Source organism: Rhinolophus hipposideros, assembly GCF_964194185.1.
Source record: "Rhinolophus hipposideros genome assembly, chromosome: 11".
In the NCBI taxonomy this organism is placed as follows: Eukaryota; Metazoa; Chordata; class Mammalia; order Chiroptera; family Rhinolophidae; genus Rhinolophus; species Rhinolophus hipposideros.
In genome coordinates this window covers 22,783,388-22,803,543 of record NC_138057.1, presented here as the reverse complement: position 1 = coordinate 22,803,543, position 20,156 = coordinate 22,783,388, and the positions used below count along the sequence as shown (strand labels likewise).

The window sequence follows — 20,156 nt, the reverse complement described above, 5'->3', positions numbered from 1 at the left end:
GCTATGAATCTGCTTACCATGTGTTTTCTCTTTTACTGACAAGACTGCAAAACTTGTTATGCAAGAGATTCATGTTATGTATGTTAAAAGTGTGTAAGAATTATGTGTCATAATGTAGCAAATATCAATAGCAGCTCAACTAGTGAATAAGTGAGATTGGGGAAGTCTGTGGAGATTGTTAAGAATAAAGTTACCTATTGTCTTTGGTAGAGGAGTTGGTGTTTTTACAGAAGTGTTGAGATTTGACTAGGTCTGTTGTCCTCAGGTAGTGCTTCCATTGGTGTACCCAGAAATTCCTTGTTGAAATGCTGTTTGGGTCACTTTATATTTTCATAAGTGCTGAGGCATTAAGTGACTATCTAGTTTACACTAAATATCCTTATAAGAAAGTGTTTTTGTTGTTGTTTGTTTCTATGGTGGTGAAAAGTTCTTAGAAGGAAGACATAAAAGACCCGCCAGATCTAGACAACTTGTTGAGATTTTCTTTAGCTTTGGATGTTTTAGATATGCTGTAACCAAAGGGTACATAACGATCTCTATAGTATTATAATTTATATATTCTCTAGTGACAGAAGAAAGCAGGGGTAGCTATTTTCTGAATGCCTACTGTACTACTGTTGGCTGTTTATTAGAAGGAAAGCATATTTAAAAACAGATTTTCCCCCAAACAAAACAAATCAACCTCAAAACAACTGCCTCGTCTTTTCAAGCATTTCTAATGATAACAAAGTCCATAATAATAGGAAGCACATACTTTGAAAATTAGATATTCTTGTTTAATGCAGTTTTCTTTCTCATATGAAACCAAACACCCAAAATCTTTGACCAGAACGTCAAAAACTTTTTTTTTTCTGAAATACTGATTCTCTGCTATTATTGGGAGTAGAAAGTGAAGCCATTGGGTATTGAAGGGCAATCAAGAACCTACTGTATTATGCATATTGCAGTTATATAGAGATAGATTTCAAACACTGTTTAAGACTTGTGTAGAATGTTAAGTATTTTGAAATTGAACATAGAGATCTTGTTGAAGAATTTCTTTAAAGTTGAGTGATTAATTATATTATAAATGAGTTCCCTTCAGCCATTTATCAATTTTGGCTCTTCCTCTTTTCTTAAGGCCATGTCTTAATTTTAATGATCACAAAACTGTACTTTGTGAGTACTTTTTAAAAATGTGAGTAACTTCAAAGATCAAGTGAAAATTAAATCAGAAAGTTAGATCATGAAAAAGAAGAGAGCTACACCAGGAATTTGTGTGTGTGTGTGTGTGTCTAAGAATTAAAACCACACTTGACACTTTTTTCCTCTTCTATTTCTATTAATTTACAAAACCTGGAACTGGAGGCTTAATGGTATTACTTCTACATTGTAATTATACTAATAAACATCTTTGTCCATGACCTTGGAATTTATAGTGCAACAGGAAAGATTAATTGACTTATGCTTTGGAAGAAATATGGGATTATTGCATAAGTAGATTGCATGTTAAGCACATGTACTTACATACATTTATTATAGTTAGTTTGAGCTGTAACTTGTTTTTAGATTTTCTTTCAAAAATAGGGTTCTTGTTAAATCCAGATTCCTTAGAGATCTTTGTTATATTATTGAGTCAAGTCAAAGTAACTACTTTACCTTGAAATGTGCAAAAGAAATCAATAAGCCTACAAAACTGCCTTTTAAAAAATGTTTGAAATCATATTTTTCCTGGTGGCCTGAATATCAATGTATATGACTTTTCTGGGTTTCTTTCTGTCTCTGGTTTTGTTGCAATATTAAAGTCACTTATAGTTAGAGGGTGTCTGGGTATTTGGTTTTGAATTATTTTTTTGTACCTTGCCCTGGCCTCGTGTTTGTTTGTCTTGCTGTTCGTAAAGAATTACTGCTTAGATGGAATTTTCTTTAGGGTGCCTTTACTTTTCATCTTATTCAGCTTTACCCAGGATTTTCATTTCCTTTTCATTAAAGTTTAAGTCTGTAAAGATTTTTATTTTTTAAATTTTTGGTTGTGAAATATCATAGGCCAACTAAGTTTACAACGGGCTTCTCAGTGATGTAGCGAGGTCAGACAATTAAGTTTGCAAACTCATCCTAGGACAAGTGCTACATACCTCATTGCTGAATATCACTACGGTCACCTTTGAAGGACTCCCCTTGGGAAGCTATGCACCGATGCCAGCAGCTAGTCCATCCTTCAAAACAATTTTGGAACTCTTTTTCTGGAATGGCTATCAGAGCTGTCGTCGTATTACCCATGGTGTCCTGAATGTCATCAAAACGTTTTCCTTTCAGTATCTCCTTTATCTTCGGGTAAAGAAAGAGGTCATTGGGGGCCAGATCAGGTGAGTAGGGAGGGTGTTCCAACACAGTCGTTTGTTTACTGGCTAAAAACTCCCTCACAGACAGTGCTGTGTGAGCTTGTGTGTTGTTGTGATGCAAGAGCCATGAATTGTTGGTGAAAAGTTCAGGTCATGTAACTTTTTCATGCAGCCTTTTCAACACGTCCAAATAGTAAACTTGGTTAACTGTTTATCCAGTTGGTACAAATTCATAATGGAAATCCATCTGATATCAAAAAAGGTAGTTAGCAACATCATTACAAAGTTCGCGAACTTAATTGTCATGCCTCCATAGGAGTCAAATCTTTCTCCTCTAATTTGACCTTATTCAGCTGTGGTTGGCATTTGACCTCTTGGTACTCCATCCTTAAATGAAGCTAAGTTTTAGTTTGAAATACACATTTTGGTCTGAAAACCAGTTTTCAAATATATGTAAACTATTTGGAATTTTGTAAATGATATTCATTTATGTCATGCCACATAAAATATAGAATGCCTGAAGATGATTTTTGCCATTGTTAAATGAGGGTCTTTAGTTTCTTTGATTAACTGAATCAATAATATGCTAAAAATACTTTGTGTAATATAAACACGCAATTTTATAATCTTATGACTTGTATTTCTCAGAAGAGATTCTCTGTAATCCTGTAACCTCTGTTGTGGACTGTGGCTTCAGGGACTATAAATTTTAACACCTGTCCTTGGATTAGGTATTATTTTCTCAGCACTCTTAAGTAATTAACAGGTAAATCTCATCTAATCTTTAAAATAATTTTTAAGATAAATATTACTATCCATAATTTGCAGATAAGGAAAGCAAAGCACAGAGAATTTAGCCCCAGGTCGTAGAGCTAGTAATTCGTGGAACAAGGAACTGAAGGTGTTTATTGATGATGATAATGTTAATAGTAAGACTTTTCTCTAGTCGAAAAATTGTTTCCTTTGAATGCACGATAACAATGACCAAAATTGTATACTTTAATTACAAATAGTCCATGGTTAACTATGAAAATACTTCCATTTGTTGTTTCAATGGGTCCATTTTTAATTTAGTAAATAGTACATTATAACATAAAGGGCTAATCAAAATTTATTTACTCTCTGAATGTGTTTTAGTTTTCATTAAAGTTTCTGAGATGTGATGGTTTTTATTTCAGAATTATTAACTGTGAACAATTTTAGTAACCAACGTTAGAATATTACATTTGTACTGGAATGAGCATAAATACAAATGTCTCAGACTTTGGAGGTAATTACCTCATTATAGGTTTATATTTCTGACACGATATAGTGGTGATGTTTAAATCATTTTAGAGGTAATTTTACTCCTATGTAGGGCTAAATCATTAAACCATTCTATTTATAGGAAATGTTTAACATGTTTAAGTTTTATTTCGAAGTTTAGTTATATTTCACTGTTACATCACTAACTTAATGCTATTTCAGAAAACACCAGTGTTTATTAATCTTGAAAAATTGGATTGTATTTTAGTATTTTCACAATTAAAAAGTTATCTAATGAATGACTTTCTAGTGCTTTGATCTTATGGAATGCTGGTAAGTATTTACTATGTTTTAATTTACAAAACTAAGGTAGTATTAACCGCTATAAAATTAGAATTGCCAGACACTGTAAAGGGTAAAACATATTTGTTAGTTTTGTTTTCTGATGGCAAAAACCTGGCTCAATTCTAAAATGTATTTAGGGAGGTATATGTACTGTACAAAGATTACTGTTAAGGGTACCAACAAGAAAAATCGCTGTGATGGATGAAACAGGAAACACCTTTATAGTGCTTTTATCTTATTTCAGGAGTAAAATCAGAGTATCAAAGCAGGCCAAAATCATCAAGAGGGCTTCTGTGATAGAAATAGAATTCATCTGTTTTTCTGATCTGAGTCCTGTGACACAGAACAGACATAGAGTCCTTGTGGAATTTAGAAAACCATTTGTCTGTAAAGAATGTAGGTTTAGGGCTTCTATACTATGTCATGGTGAAAAGTCTTAAAAAGAGGCAACTTTAACTATGGAGAGGATTTGTCATAATCCCCTTAATCAGTTGGATATGTAATTAGATGTGACTATTAGCATAAGAAATATTAATACTAAGGCCCTCACTGCTTATTGTCTGGAAAGGAAACAAATAATTGAAACTTTTTTTCCCAAGGAGTTTGATAAATGATGGTGATTAAATGCATTTTACACACACACACATATATATATACATATATATATATGTGTGTGTGTGTGTGTGTGTGTGTGTGTGTGTAAAATGCATTTATATATATGTGTGTGTAAAATGTAAATATATATATATATATTCATCACTTGATATAAGGTTATGTAACTAATTAATTTCCTATTCTTGTTTAGTAGAGCATATTTAACAGTTTCAGTTACTGTTATGATATATTTTATATAAATTTAAATTAAGATTTTGTGATGAAAGTTGATCTGATGAAAATTGTGTCAATTGCATTTTTTTGGTTCCATAAAGTTTCCATAAAGTTTATATATATTCCATAAAGTTTATATATATTCTGTTGAAAAAAATGGAAAAATACTAATAAGAAAAAATTATTTTTGCCATTTTGGTGTATACTTCCAAAATTTTAAATGTATACGTTTATATATTTACATTCATATTAGTAAAGGGTGTATCATATACCCATTAAGGATATGGTATCATGTTTTACGATTTTATAGTATCCCTTTTTAAAACTTAGAAATATATCATGGCCATTTTAAAGTGTCAATGAATATAATTTATTTTTAAGAAGGAAAAGAAAAAGAACAAAGGAATTGTTTAGACATTTTCTATCATTAGATCTTTAGAGTGGAAAATATTAAATTCAAACATACATACACTAAATACAAGTTAGGAAAGTTTTTGGAAGAAAATGATTTTTATGAATTATAGCAGTACAGATAAATTTATTTTAATTTGTAATGTGAAAATTCAATATTTTTTCTGTAAGATAGTGATATGTTTTTATCATATCTTTATACTGACTAATAATCAAATGATTTTCTGTGGTTTTTAATAGTCATTTAAGTTCATTTCTTCTACTGATGATCCAATATTAAATCAAGCTAGAAACTGAATTTGTAAAGTACCCATTGATGATTTCATAGTTATATAAATTCTGGAGTATATTGCCATATGTAGGATAGAACTGTATCAGTCAGGATACCCTATGTAATGTTGTAGTAACAAATGACTCCACTTCAGTGACATTACAAGTGCCTTCTCACACGTTATACATTCCCATCAGGGAAATGCTCTGCTTCTGCTAGATAGTTCCTCACCCTTTGAATATGGCTGATAAAGTAGCCCCTGCCTTGGACACTGCCAGTTTCATGGGAATGGTCTCTGTATAGAACATTACTTGTCTTGTGTCTGCTAGAAAGTGACATTATTTTACTTCTGCTCACATTTAATTGGCCAAAGAAAATAACTTGGGTACTTCCAGATCTGACAGGATGGGAATATATAATCCTCTTTCCAGAACAGGTACTACCAATTACATTGTCAAGACAGATACTGTGTTTTCCTGAAAATAAGACCTAGCCGGACCATCAGCTCTAATGCATCTTTTGGAGCAAAAATTAATATTTTTGCTCTTATTTTCGGGGAAACACGGTATCAGTGGGACTGGAGAGCATACTTTCTCCTTAGTGAGGTGGAACAAATGGAATCCACTACAATAACTAATTTTGTTTTTACTCTCTAAAATGCAGGATAGATGAATGATCTGTTTTCTAGTTAGCCATGTTGACTGGATTTGGTATAACTTTACATTTTAACTAAATCTGTAGCTTTTACCCCTAGTTTGTTTGGAGGGTTGAAAACAGGGAGGCATATGTCTAGCTGGCACTTTTCTCTCTTGTTGTAGAGTTTTTCTTAGTATAAAAAGAAAAATATTATTCAGTGTATTATGCCGTTTTTCTCCAAATAAACTTGAGTGTTCTAGAATACTTAACCACATTCCATTCCGTAAAGCATTTTCTAGGCTCCAGAAGCCATATGCCTGCCATTTCAAGGAGTTACCACTAGATGGAGATGTCGCTCATTTAGAAGGCTAGACCAGCTGTGTTTTTTTTCTTCAGGTGAATGGGTTGCTTACATAGGTATCAGAAATGTAAACCATACTAATTTTATGGGAAGCTCTTTATAATCAAAATGGTACTATTTATTGAGTATGTATATATACATGTGTACACACACGCGCGTGCACGCACGTACACACACACACACACACACACACACACACACACTTCCTCATACAGGAAAATTCCATTTGAAGCAAAGCTGTAAAATAATGGTTTGTTATATTGTTACTTACCCAGGAAAAAAATATTTTTTCAACTGTTACTACCCAAACACTGACAAAAGTTTTTCTACGCACGGTTTCTCAAGAAATTACACTGAGGTTTGGGTCCATCTTTCTGCTCTTTTCTAATTCTTTGTTTGAATTTGCTAACTGTTGCTGAAACTGTGGTTATTTTAGATGTGAACCTTCATCTTTAACATCCTCTATGTTACTCAGCTTCAGTCTCTTTTTATGTAATAGGCGTTAAGAGGAATTAAAAGCTCTAATTTCTGTTAGATATGTTAAAAATAACTTTTATGGTTCAGCTACCACATAACTCATTTAGTTATTTAGAAACTTCACTTAATGGTTATTGCTAGTGGTAACTTTTTGATCACCTTTTTTTTCTTCAAAATAACCAATGGAATAACCATTTTGCTATTGGTATAATAAAATGTAAAGAAAAATTTATAGGCCAAATTGTAGTTCTCCTTAGAAAACAATAGCTAAATTTAATTGTTAATCATGTTTTTTGGTGCTCTTAAAATAGTATATTCTTTTCATCATATATTTCTGCTTTGACTCAGAATTTATGGTTCTTTGTCATATTATTCAAATAATTTGTAGGAATTCATAGAGTTATTAGTAGAAATAGAAATAATATGGCTAGGATGCTGCATTTATATGAAATAAATATTTAATATATACTCTATGCTTGAGCAATGTAAAAGCAAATTTGATATAATACTCTTTAGCATACTAAGGAAAACTATCTGTTACAAGCCAGTTCTTTTTAAAATTCCTTTGAATCTAGTATATCACTGAATCTTTATATTCAAAGGTGAAATCTTATTAAACCTTCGTTAGAGTCCAACTGAAGATGTAAATGAGCGGTCGCAGTATGACCAGAGTGATCTCTTGTATTTATTCTAATTTGGTAGCTATAGTTTTTTATAAATGATCCCTGAGACAGAGATCAGAGAATGTTGCTCCACGGCTGTGAATCCTTCAGCAGCTTTCAGTGGCTTTCTGTGACAATAGTTGGCAAGTACTCAGCCATAGAGCTATTCTTTGAACAAAATTGTGTACAAAAGCTCATTGAAAACATTAAAGCAAGTTCTGATTGAAAGAAGGGGAAAGGTTGGGAGTCCACTAATTCATGTGTTCCCCCCAAGATATCTTGGTGCTACTCTTCCTGGAGTTCTGTACAAACATCATTTACAAGATTAAAAAAAGCCTAGTTTTCTGACCACATATGGCCCATATATAATTTTCTAGTCCTTTTCCTGCCGTTTTCAGTAGCACCTGGCCTTTATCCGTAGCTCACCAGTACTTCTCTGAAGATGTCATTGTATTGCGCTGAGATTGCTCTTCACGATACTGACCATTTAGTTTTAATACTAGCTGCTTTTTAAACCTTTTTCTATCTTTCCAGATAGGAAGTCATTTCTGAGAGCAGTTTATTTTTTGTATTTACTTACATGTCAGACTGCCTGATTTAGAACTGACTGTATGTCACCTTGGTCAAGTTGCTTGAACTCTGTGCCTCAGTTTCCTCATTTGTAAAATGGGAATAATAGTATTACTTACCTCAGAGTTGTTATGAAGACTAATTGTGTTAATGTCTGACCTAAAATAAGTATTTAGGAAGTGCCAGTTATATTATTTATAGCTTTGGCATGGATAGGCATATAATAAATGTATGTTGAATGAACAAATAAATGCAGTAAACTCACATCCTATGTTGAGGTTAAGTTTTAGAATCAGCAAGCGTATAAGGCCAAAATCTTGTATAGTCAGAAGTATCCTTAGGAATCCCTTAGGGAACTCTAACGGGGGATAGTTGAACTTACTAGTGGAAAAATAATTAAGCCATTTTTGTTTTAACCCCTTTCACTCTACCCACTTCAATAAACTGTTTATATTTGTTTTTATGCCTCTAAAAAGTCCCTTGGAGGTGTGCTAAATTAGAGATGACATTCTAAACAAATCCAAAGCAGCCAGATTTTCTTCCATATTGGAATATGGTGCCATTTCTTTAGTTGGGCAATGAAGAAGCTGATTTCATTCAGGGGCCAAGTTGAATGAAAAAACATTTTTATTTTTTTTTTTTACCTCCTTACTTTTACCTTCTTGTTAGAATATATGCAGTCACACGGTTACATGGGAAGTGAGGGCAACCAAGTGAAACAGCAGGTTTTGTTGTAGTTGCTGTTTGCTTTGTTTCTGTCACCTATTACAGGCATGCTGCACATAAATGTTTCTTGGAGTGGCACCAGAACTACTGTATTTGAATTGTTGATCGCTTCCAATTCCCTCTTTTTGCTCCCATCTCCTCTCCCTTATCCCCTTCAGAGTAAGTATAATGGAATTCTTTTAAGTCAAATGCAACTCTGCTTTCACATCTTTGATTAACAAATTTCAGTTCTAATTACTAATTCTTCTGTTACTTTGCACTATAATATAGTCTGTATAGTGTCTGTTCTTTAAGGTTGGCATATTTAGATTAAATTAGGCACTTAGGTGGCTTTTCACACAGTAGCTAAGATTTCCTTACATTTAGCTACAAGTGCTGATATTAGAGAGCTTGATATTCTGTTATAATAGTGTAGAAATCTTGTAATAAATATTTAAAAAGTTGAGGTTATACTAGGCAGCCTAATTTCAAGATCTGCAGGGAAAGTTCAGTGCTATTGTTGCTAACTTATAAAGGAAAGAGACACAGAGAACTCCATTGCTTTTGAAAGGCTGAAAAAAAGCAGCAACCCAATATGGTCTTGAATTATATAAAATTCTGTACTTGCAATGGATTGCTGTATAATTCATCCTACTTTGCAAATATTTATTTTTTGTTTCATTAGTACATTTAATAAATGATGACTCATCCTACCTTCACACAGGGATTCTTGAATTGTGCGTGCTTTGTTTTTTGATGTTGAAAGTATGTTATTACATTACACGAAAGTCCTTGTTGGAGTTTATTTCAATATAAGTAGAAAGCAGAGATCTAAATAGCTTGAAATGCCTTACTGATTTTACTAAGAACTTGATAATTAGGTAAAATATTCGTACAGGTTTTATGTTTCCATGGGCATTTCCCAGTCAGTGGATTTTATGGAAAATCTGGCGAGATGGTTACTAATATCATTGTGATATAGGATAAAGAATAAGGGATTTGCTTTAGAAGACTTGGCCTCACATTTTGGCATAAACCCATTTTGTAGTTAGTTACATGACCTTGGGACCACCACTACTCTGATTTTTAGTTTCCTTGTATGTGAAATAGGGATGACGATGTGATTTACCTCACTGGACTACGAATAATCAAGTGAGTTATGTATCTATAAAATGCTTGTATGATGACGATGATATGGTTAGGTTGTCTCTCAAGCTATTTCCCCCGCGTCTCTACCCAGGATTTGGGGGAGATAAGTTATAATAGCAAACATTTCTTGAGCACTTAAAATATGATAGGTGTTGTTTAAGAACAGGCCTATTGCCTTCATTACAAAGATGAAATGCCCCAGATAGTGAAAGTTAGTAAATGTTTGCTGTTCAGAGCTTTTTCCTCCATACGTATCCCTCTAAAATTGCGATAGAAATCAGTGGTAAAACACTTAATACACAAAAGTTTATCCAATGAATAAACTTTTAAGAAAAAAACTCAGGCTTTGTTTTATTTACATTTAAGTCTAAAAGGACCTAAGTTTATTTTTCTAGTTTAAATTTGATCTTCAGATTCTCTTAAATTATCGATTTTTACTTAGCTAATACTTGATTTACAGTTATTAATATTATTTAAAATGCAGCATATTCAAGATACTCATTTAAATTCTGTAGTGCCATGAAATTATTAATGTGAGGGTGTTTTAATTATCGTATAGGGTTATCTACCCTATTATTCAGCTACATCACAAAAAGAATTCTTGAAGTTGAAAAATTCTTCCAACAATAATTTCTTTTTTTTTAAATGTCAAGAACCCAACTATATGAAGCCCTTTATAAATTATTCATATTTTTTTCAAATTCTTCTTAGATAATTGTTTTAGGTAGTTCTCAAATGATTTTAAAATTAATTCTGAATATATTTATACAACCTAATTTATAGTTTGACTCATTTAAATTATTGCCAGGGAATTCAGCCACTTTTTGGTCCTCCACATAGCTAGGACTGTCAAGTGAGTGAAGGTTTTGGAACCTGCTGAGTAGTCCGTAGCTGATAAGGCCCAACAGAAAAATCTCTGTGTATTCTATCCCCTTGTATTTTTAGGTATTCACTGAGAGAGCTTAGGGTCAGATATGAGCTTCTTTTATTATAGCAGCATCATGATGTTTGTTACCTGCAGCTAGTTTCTGTCTCGTAAGGTCTGTAGGACAGTTAAATGCAGTTTGTTTTATACTGAGAAATCATTAGTACTGCATTACTGCTTACATGCCATGTGTCACAATAAATCTAACGACACCACTTGCCTACTCTGTGTATTCCTGGATGTATTTTCTAGTTGAGAGGGCCCTCATGATTCTCTTTATTACCCTTCTTTTTTTTTAAATTTAAAATGTGTTTTGACTATTTCTCTCACTTTACCTCATTATTATCTAACACTTTAATTCTACCAGAGTCTTGTAGTGTATATGTGAGCCTTAGAACAAATAGTATTCAGTGTGTTTGGAGCACTTACATGAGGTTCCTTTTCTTTGACTTGTATTTTACTAGAGGTCACTCTCAGTTAGTTTACTGGGGAGGATTAACTTTTTCCTTTTGTATTGATGGAATTTAGGAGAGCATTTTCTTCTTCTTTTTTTAAAAAGATTTTATTGAGGAGGGGGAGCAGGACTTTATTGGGGAACAGTGTGTACTTCCAGGACTTTTTTTCCAAGTCAAGTTGTTGTCCCTTCAATCTTTGTTGTGGAGGGTGCCGTTCAGCTTCTAGTTGTTGTCCTTTCAGTCTTAGTTGTGGGGGGCGCAGCTCAGCTCCAGGTCCAGTTGCCGGCGGCGCAGCCCACCATCCCTTGCGGGAGTCAAACCAGCAGCCTTGTGGTTAAGAGCCCACTGGCCCATGTGGGAATCGAACCGGCAGCCTTCGGAGTTAGGAGCACAGAGCTCCAAACGCCTGAGCCACCAGGCCAGCTCCTAGTAGGGCATTTTCAAAGGAATATGTGAGAATATGACACCAATATGCATAAAGCATTATACGACAAAATCTTACAGTATACTTTGAAATTTTAAAGGTGAATTTTCCTTGCTCATTTGCACCATTTATTGATAATCACCTACCATAAGGCCCACTTATAAAAACTTTTTAGCCTTGTTTTAGTTTATTTCCTTTTATCTTTTTCAAGAATGATAGAAGTAGTTATGTAAAAAAATTATGTTTATGTGTGTTGATACATGATGTGAAAAAATATGGAAACATAATTGGCTTTGTATAGGTGGGGATTTAAAGAAGACTATGCAATGACACTATAGGTAGAAGTGTAAGTATTGCAATAATTATGTATCCCTTCATATGGCAAATTCATGTGGCCTCTTATAGTTCATAGGACACTTCCACATCTGTTGTCTTACCGGACATGTGAGTTCTAACTAGGATTGTCATTTATTTATTCAACCCCAAATGTGGGTAAGCTATTTGACCTTCAGCTTCAGTATATATGTCACCTACGTTCTGCATAAGATTATTATTAGAAAATAATAAAAGATAGGGTTCCTAAGGAAGATAACTTAAAATTGCTGAACTTTTAATTCAAATTATCTGTATAAAATATAAAATACCAAGACTAAAATCTATTCCTATGTTAATGTTACCATATACCAGCATCTTTTTCTATTGTATATTTATTGTAAATTCTCCAGTTGCTTATCTCACAGATTTTCAAGGTTTATTGTAAACTGTTTTACTCTGTAGTTTCTTCCCTAACTTGTGCACCCAATTGTAAACTTGGTGGCTATGTCATTTTATCTTTATACTTTCTGTGGCAATCTGCATAGTATAACACACCCAGCAGCTACTCAATTCTTGATTAGTATCATTTTTGGTTGTCACATTATAATAGTAGGGCTAAAGACAGTGTGATTTCCTTTTCCAACATTAGTTTTAGTACCCTGAGATGTTTCACCCAATTAATCACAATCTAGGAATGTTAATTCAAAACATGTAGTCAGACAGCACTAAATTAAAAAAAAAAAATGTTAGAGATGTTTTTTCCCTTGACCTAGGAAATGTAGCTTAGTTCTTTATAGCGTGTGTTGTCTTGCCTTTCATTTTGTATGACTAACTTTTATACCAAATTGAACAAGCCATTAGCTTTTAGTTGGTAGGAATGTGGATCCATAGATATTTCCCAGTAGACAAAAGAAAATCTATAAAAGCGATATCCCCTGGGGCTCGGTCTTCCTAGCTGGCCTAATGGTCTAAAGCACCGATGCACTGTACCCTTATGAGAAAGAACTCTGTTGGATGGTTCCCTTGACATCCAGCAATATTTATTGGAGAGTTGTAACACAGTTTTCAGGTAACTTTTACTCTTGTACTATACTGCATTTATTAATCAAGTATTCTGATTCAGGGAATTCATGTTATAAATTTTGTATTTTTGAAACTATTACCAAAGTTATAAACTTTATATATATAGTTTAACATTAGAGTTTGCTGAAATGAGACATACTATATTGAGGTAGCCATGTTTTGTTAAGTTTTGCTTTTTTTAAAAAAAGAACTCTTCAGAAAAGATCTCCCACGATGGTGTTGCACAACTCTGTGAATCATCTCTAACATTATGTGCACATCTCTAACATTATGAAATTATGTGTGACTTAAAAATAATTTGTGTTCTTGTTCAATAGTAATACATGTTTATTATCGAACTTCGGAAACTATAGGTCAGAAAAAGGACACTTAAAAATGTAATATGTGGGTCCTTAGACATTCACATCTACCATGTGTTCTGTCTCTAAGCTTTCCCTATACTTCACTACAGTCATGCGATGTTTCAGTCAACGCCGGATCTCATTTATGATGGTGGTCCCATGAGATTATAATGGAGCTGAAAAATTCCTGTCACCTAGTGATGTTATACCCGTCATGATGTAGCATAACATATTACTCATGTGTTTGCCACGATGCTGGTATAAACAAACCTACTGTGTTGTGGGTTGTATAAAAGTATAGCACATATAATTGTGTAAAGTACATAATACTTGATAATGATAATAAACAACTCTCTTACTGGTTTATGTATTTACTATACATACTATATTATGCTTTTGATCATTATTTTTTCTACTTATAAAAAAAGTTCGCTGTTAATAGTATGCTGTATTGCGCTATCAGTGGCCTCATACATTTAGTGTTCACTGAGTCTCTTGATTGCATCGTCTTCTCTTGTGCTTGATTTAATCTCACATTGTTTTAGAGATTTAGTGGAGCCTAACTAAATGTGCAGTGTGTATAACGTCTACATTAGTGGACAGTCATGTCCTAGGTCTTCACAGTCACTCACCCTCACTCACTGACTCACCCAGAGCAACTCCAGTCCTGCAAGCTCCATTCAGGGTAAGTGCCCTATACAGGTGTACCATTTTTTAATCTTTTATATTGTATTTTTACTGTACTTTTTCTGTGTTCAGATGCATAATGTGTTCAGATGTGTTGCGATTACCTACAGTATTCTATCCGTGCCATACAGGCTTGTAGCCTAGGAGCAATAGGCTGTACCCTACAGCCTAGGTGTGTCGTAGGCTGTTGTACCATCCAGGTTTGTGTATGATGTTTGCACAACAATGAAATTGCCTAACAACACATTTCTCTGAACGAATCTCTGTCGTTAAGCGACACATGACTGTATTTCCTTGGTTCCACACTTTTCCTGCCAGCTTTCATTAGTCGTAAATAGCTTTTCATGACCATCTTAGGCAAACAGTCAGATATAAAAATATCTTCTTATAAGAATAGTTGTTTTTTTTCTTGGACTCTGAGAAGTGTACATGAAGGTGAGCAATAATATCGGTACCTAAAATTAGATACAATATATTCACGTATAAGTATGTCATTCTCCTGTTGGTCATCATTTGGCTTGCTTCCACTTCTTAGCTATTAAAAATAAAGCTCTTCTGAATATTTTTACACACACACAAAAAAATAAAATGAAATAAAATTAGATACAATAAATATATTGCAGAATAGCTTTTGAAATAGTTTGGGATTTTGTTCTAAAAATTTGCTTTGCAACCTTTTGGGTTTAACGTGAAAACTCAGAATCTTTGATAAATAATATTGTGGCATTGGTTCTTGTGTAGCTGAACTATTTCTTTGTCTCTTTAAAAACTCTTGTTATCATATTTAGCATTAACTTTCTTACAGTTAAAATTGTTCACCACACAGTTTAAAGATAAATGCAGTATCAGGCTTTGAATTTTTTTTTTTTTTTGGTAAATATTAAGACCAGAGTACAAAATGAGGGCTGTATTGTGGATTAAGTGAAATATCTCAAGGCTGTGCTGTTTTGATAACTGAACCTGAAGTGACCTTTCTCAGACACAATTACAGAGCTGTATGTTTTTCCTTTAATTTCATCAGGGGTTTAATTAGTATACAAATAAAACTTCCCTTATCTTCCTTTCTACCTAATTGGCTTGTCTTCGCTTATATATGAAGTATGTGAAAGTGGGCTGTAATTAGGGTGACCGTGTTAACCTTTTTTCCTCAAATGTACTGTTGCCTAAAGGCCTCAAGGCCTAAAAACAGTGCTTTGGATTATTGCTTTGCAATCACTATGGCTGTCCCATAGGTTTTCTCATGAGCAGAAGGGCTTTGGGTGCTGCAGGTTCCCACTGCTTAACAGGATCTTCATTCTTCTCCCCACTAAATGTTTATTGATTATCTCGCTGTTCCAGGCTCAGCCTCCAACAACTTAATATCAGGTGACAGTCAGGAGAGTTCTCCAAGTAATTAGAGTTGAGCATTGGGGGAACAATTAGGAGCAGAGTTATTAAACTTGATTTATCCTATTCTCTCCTGAACAGTTTCTTGGATATCAGAATATCACACTTTCACAATCTACCCTGGTTGAGAAATTAGTGGCTAACCTGCTGCTTATCATTGTTGCCTTGCTGCCTGGAGGCACACCCTCTTGGTTTCCGTCATTCCGTTGGAAATATTACAGTCCATAAAGTTTATCATGAGTTTTAATTAGACAAATCTGAACAGGAGAAAAGAAAAGCTGAACTTAAAATTTTATATATAGTACATATTATGTATGATACAGGTACACCTGTGTGATACATATATGCACATATATGTAAATATATTTTTCTTTCTTGAAAGCTCAGTGTTAGAATTTTTAAAGGTACTTTTGTCAGTATAAACTAACGAGGTGAATATTAGGGAAAAGACATTATTGAATCAGTTTTATATCTTGATTGCTTTTTGTACATCTTCCTGGGCCCATTGATGTGTGTAGATTCTATTGTTATGTCCCTCAACTCTTTAAAATGAGAATTCTCTGTCTATAAGTTATATAACTATGATTTTTTAAAAAAGAAAACTGTATTATCTCTTAATTTTCACACTAAGAAAGTATGATCTACATCACTTTGTCTATACCACTTTTTGTTTATTTTCTGTAATTTCGGTCTCGGAATAGGCTATTTAGCTATGCCTCTGAAATGGTGCAAGCTTTAGGAGAGTTTGGTGACTTCCTGCCACTGCCCTTGAAAGATGAAAATGAAAGAAGATTTAGACATAGTAGAAATCTTAATTTTATGCATTCTATCTTCTTTGAAAGGATATCACAGGATTGCTGAAAAGTCAGGTGTGATTTTTATAGTGATCCCAAGGTCATGGGTTAGTTCACATTGGACCAGCATCTGTACAAGGCTAGAGAGATGATATCTTGACTACCCCTCACAAAAATACACCTCTAGTCATAAGAATTACTGAGCAAGAGACTTTAAATGGATTGACACAAATCTGTCATTTCTGTTGGAAAAGGAATTCAAGCTTTATGTGTAACTGGTTGTGGGTCATTTGTTTTATCTTTATAGGTAGAGAATAGCATTTTTTATTATCTGAAAGATAATCAGAAACACTGGCTTTTTTTTTTTTTGGTTTAGCCTTTGTTCTTTTAAATTTTTTCTGTCTCTCTTTGTTTTTTATTAGTTTCAGGTGAACCAAACAATGTAATAGCTAGACATTTCACCCCTCACATAGTGGTAATTCCCCTCTCCCAATCTATTGCCCCTCTGGCATCGTATATATCTATTACAATTCCATTGACTCTATTCCCTATGCTGTACTCCATATCCCATGACTATATATATTAAATTATTTGACATACAGTATTATTCAGCTTCAGGTGTACATGCAGTGGTCAAGCATCTACACCATCCATGAAATGGTCTCCCTAATAAGACATGTAGAAACACTGGCTTTAAAAAGACTCTTTATGAATTTGACTCCAAAGGCAATGGAAGTAAAAGCTAAAATAAACAAATGGGACTATATGAAACTTAAAAGTTTCTGCACAGCAAAAGAAACCATCGACAAAATAAAGAGGCAACCGACTGAATGGGAGAAGATTTTTGCAAACAGTTCCTCCGATAAGGGTCTAATATCCAAAATATACAAGGAACTCATGAAACTCAACAACAAAAAAACAAACAACCCAATTGAAAAATGGGCGGAGGACCTGAAGAGACATTTCTCTAAAGAGGACTTACAAATGGCAAATAGACATATGAAAAAATGCTCAACATCACTAATCATCAGAGAAATGCAAATAAAAACCACAATGAGATATCACCTCACCCCAGTCAGAATGGCTATCATCAACAAGACAACTAGCAACAAGTGTTGGAGAGGCTGTGGAGAAAAAGGAACCCTCACACACTGTTGGTGGGAATGCAGACTGGTGCAGCCGCTATGGAAGGCAGTGTGGAGGTTCCTCAAAAAATTACGAATAGAATTACCATATGACCCAGCAATCCCTCTCCTGGGTATCTACCCAAAGAATCTGAAATCATTTATACATAAAGACACGTGTGCTCCAATGTTCATTGCAGCTTTGTTTACGGTGGCCAAGACATGGAAACAACCAAAATGTCCTTCAATAGATGAATGGATAAAGAAGTTGTGGTATATATACACAATGGAATACTATTCAGCGTTAAGGAAAGATGATATAGGAACATTTGTGACAACATGGATGGATCTTGAGAATATAATGCTAAGCGAAATAAGTCAGACAGAAAAAGCAGAGAACCCTGTGACTTCACTGATATGTGGTATATAAACCAAAAACAAGACAAACAAATGAGAAACAAGAACTCATAGACACAGACAATAGTTTAGTGGTTACCAGAGGGTAAAGGGGGCGGGGGGAGGGAGATGAGGGTAAGGGGGATCAAATATATGGTGATGGAAGGAGAACTGACTCTGGGTGGTGAACACACAATGGGATTTATTGATGATGTAATACGGAATTGTACACCTGAAATTATGTAATTTCATTAACAATTGTCACCCCAATAAATAAATAAATAAAAAAGACTCAAATACGGGTTTTATTTTTTTAAATGAAGAAATCTCATGAATCTTCAATGCGTTTAAATATCTTAACATTGGGACAAAATCGGTAGGTTTACTACGGCTTCTAAAATTTTTGCTGTCTTGTTGAAGTTGGCTTGAATCAGTGACTATTTCCATAGTGGGATGTTCTTAAAGGCCTGTTAAACTAAAGATTTAAAATGAAATATGATACCTAATAAGTAATCACAGTTCAGTTCGCTTATTTTTATTTTTTTGACTTATATTTCTATGATAACAACTCGACTGTTTTAAACGTGAAATACTGAATTTAAAAACTAAACGTTTTAAAAATACCTGATTTGATTGATGATTGCTTTCAATTCACTAACACTTAGAGTGAATTGTTTTAGCTCCATGTAGGCAGGTTGAGTTTCTTATACTACCTATTGTGAATGTATTAAACGAATACTATCAGAAGAGTTTTACAAATGAAATGATCACATTTTGATTATTCTCTACTAGATATTTGGAGCATAGTTGTGGACATTAATGTGTGGCTAACCTCTGAGCAACAAGAAAAATATATTGTATATATATGCAATCAATTATTCAGCTCACTGTCCAACAAATTTAAATGAAAAACTGTTTGATAAGCTTATATTCTAGAAATTTCATAGGCAAAGGAATGAGCAGGTTTTTATTGCTAAGCGATACTCTGATCACTATACTATTTTACATCCTGGAATTTTAAATGAGGTCTAGAAAATTTTTTAAATTGAGAGTTTCTGATGCTAAGACTAGCCCTAAAGTTCCAAGATTAAGTTGTATACTTGCCCCTTGAAATTTTTATGCTAAGTGAATATTTCAGATGAAAGCAAACAGCAAATATCAATCAACAGATTTCATACTTTTGTGACTTGAAAAATATTTGTGGAATATAAATAATTCCAAATGCAAGTATTATTTATGCCTTTCCCTGTTGAAACATGTTGATCATGTTGTGTTGCTATTCTTGACATGAGTTATTTATGGGAAGTGAATTTTATTTTGGAGTCCAGTTTGTCCATTGACACGTCTATAGGAACTATTATAGATATATTTGTGATGACAGTAGTGGTATTTTTGAATCTTGAGTTCCCTGTTCTCTACTAGGTATCGTAATCCGCTTTCAATCCTATACACACTTTGAGTGTGTGCTAGTTCTGGTTTTAAATAATTCTAAATTACATGTGCTTCCCCCTGGCTCCCCCCTGAAATCTTTATTCTTTTCATCATTAAAAGAAAATGCACCTGGAGGTTTTTATAACCTGATACTTTTATTAAGAATAAAATGTTTTTGTCTTGCAGTATTTTAAACAGTAAAATAGAGTTGTGTTTTGTAGCTAAACGTTTTTCAAAATCTTATCAGTTCTATCATTTCTAATTAGTAAGTATGTAAAATTTTTGCAGAAAATTTGTTAAACCTTGATGTGTAATGACCCAACTCTACTTCTCAGTCAGTCTGTATCCTTCTTTGTTTAATAGCCTATGGCATAAATTGAAGTTAATTATCAGGGCTGACAAGTAACTCTGTCTTCTGTCTGCTTGCAGAGTCTCTCCGAGGCAAAGATGGAGCTGAGAAGAAAAGATCAATCTCTGCGTCAGCTCAATAGACATCTTACCCAGCTGGAGCAGGACAAGCGTCGACTGGAGGAGAACATCCATGATGCAGAGAGTGCTCTCCGCATGGCAGCCAAGTGAGCATTTGGACCTTGGGGAGATCACTTAAAACAGACAAAAGATCAATTCTTACTTTCATGCTCCGGGTTTTAGCCCTGGATAACACAGTGTTAGAAAACAAAAGTACAGCTGTCTCTCTTTGAAATTCTCTGATATATCCTCAAAAAGAGAAAACTCTTAACTCAACATTCTAAATGTATATTTTATTGAGAAACTTCAGAAAAGTGTACGTTTCTATGTAACCTCTAATTATGTG

The 20,156-nt window shown here is 33.8% G+C and overlaps 1 protein-coding gene across 5 annotated transcripts in view; it reads left to right on the top strand.

Annotated features, from left to right (window-relative positions):
* The window catches only part of CCDC171 (coiled-coil domain containing 171), a 282,585-nt gene that overhangs the window by 161,345 nt on the left and 101,084 nt on the right, over window positions 1-20,156 (top strand). For all 5 annotated transcript variants that reach the window (XM_081067658.1, XM_081067657.1, XM_081067655.1 and 2 more), the window contains one exon: window positions 19,772-19,917. In XM_081067658.1, coding sequence (XP_080923784.1) covers window positions 19,772-19,917 — 146 coding nt within the window. The remainder of the gene's footprint in view (window positions 1-19,771; window positions 19,918-20,156) is intronic.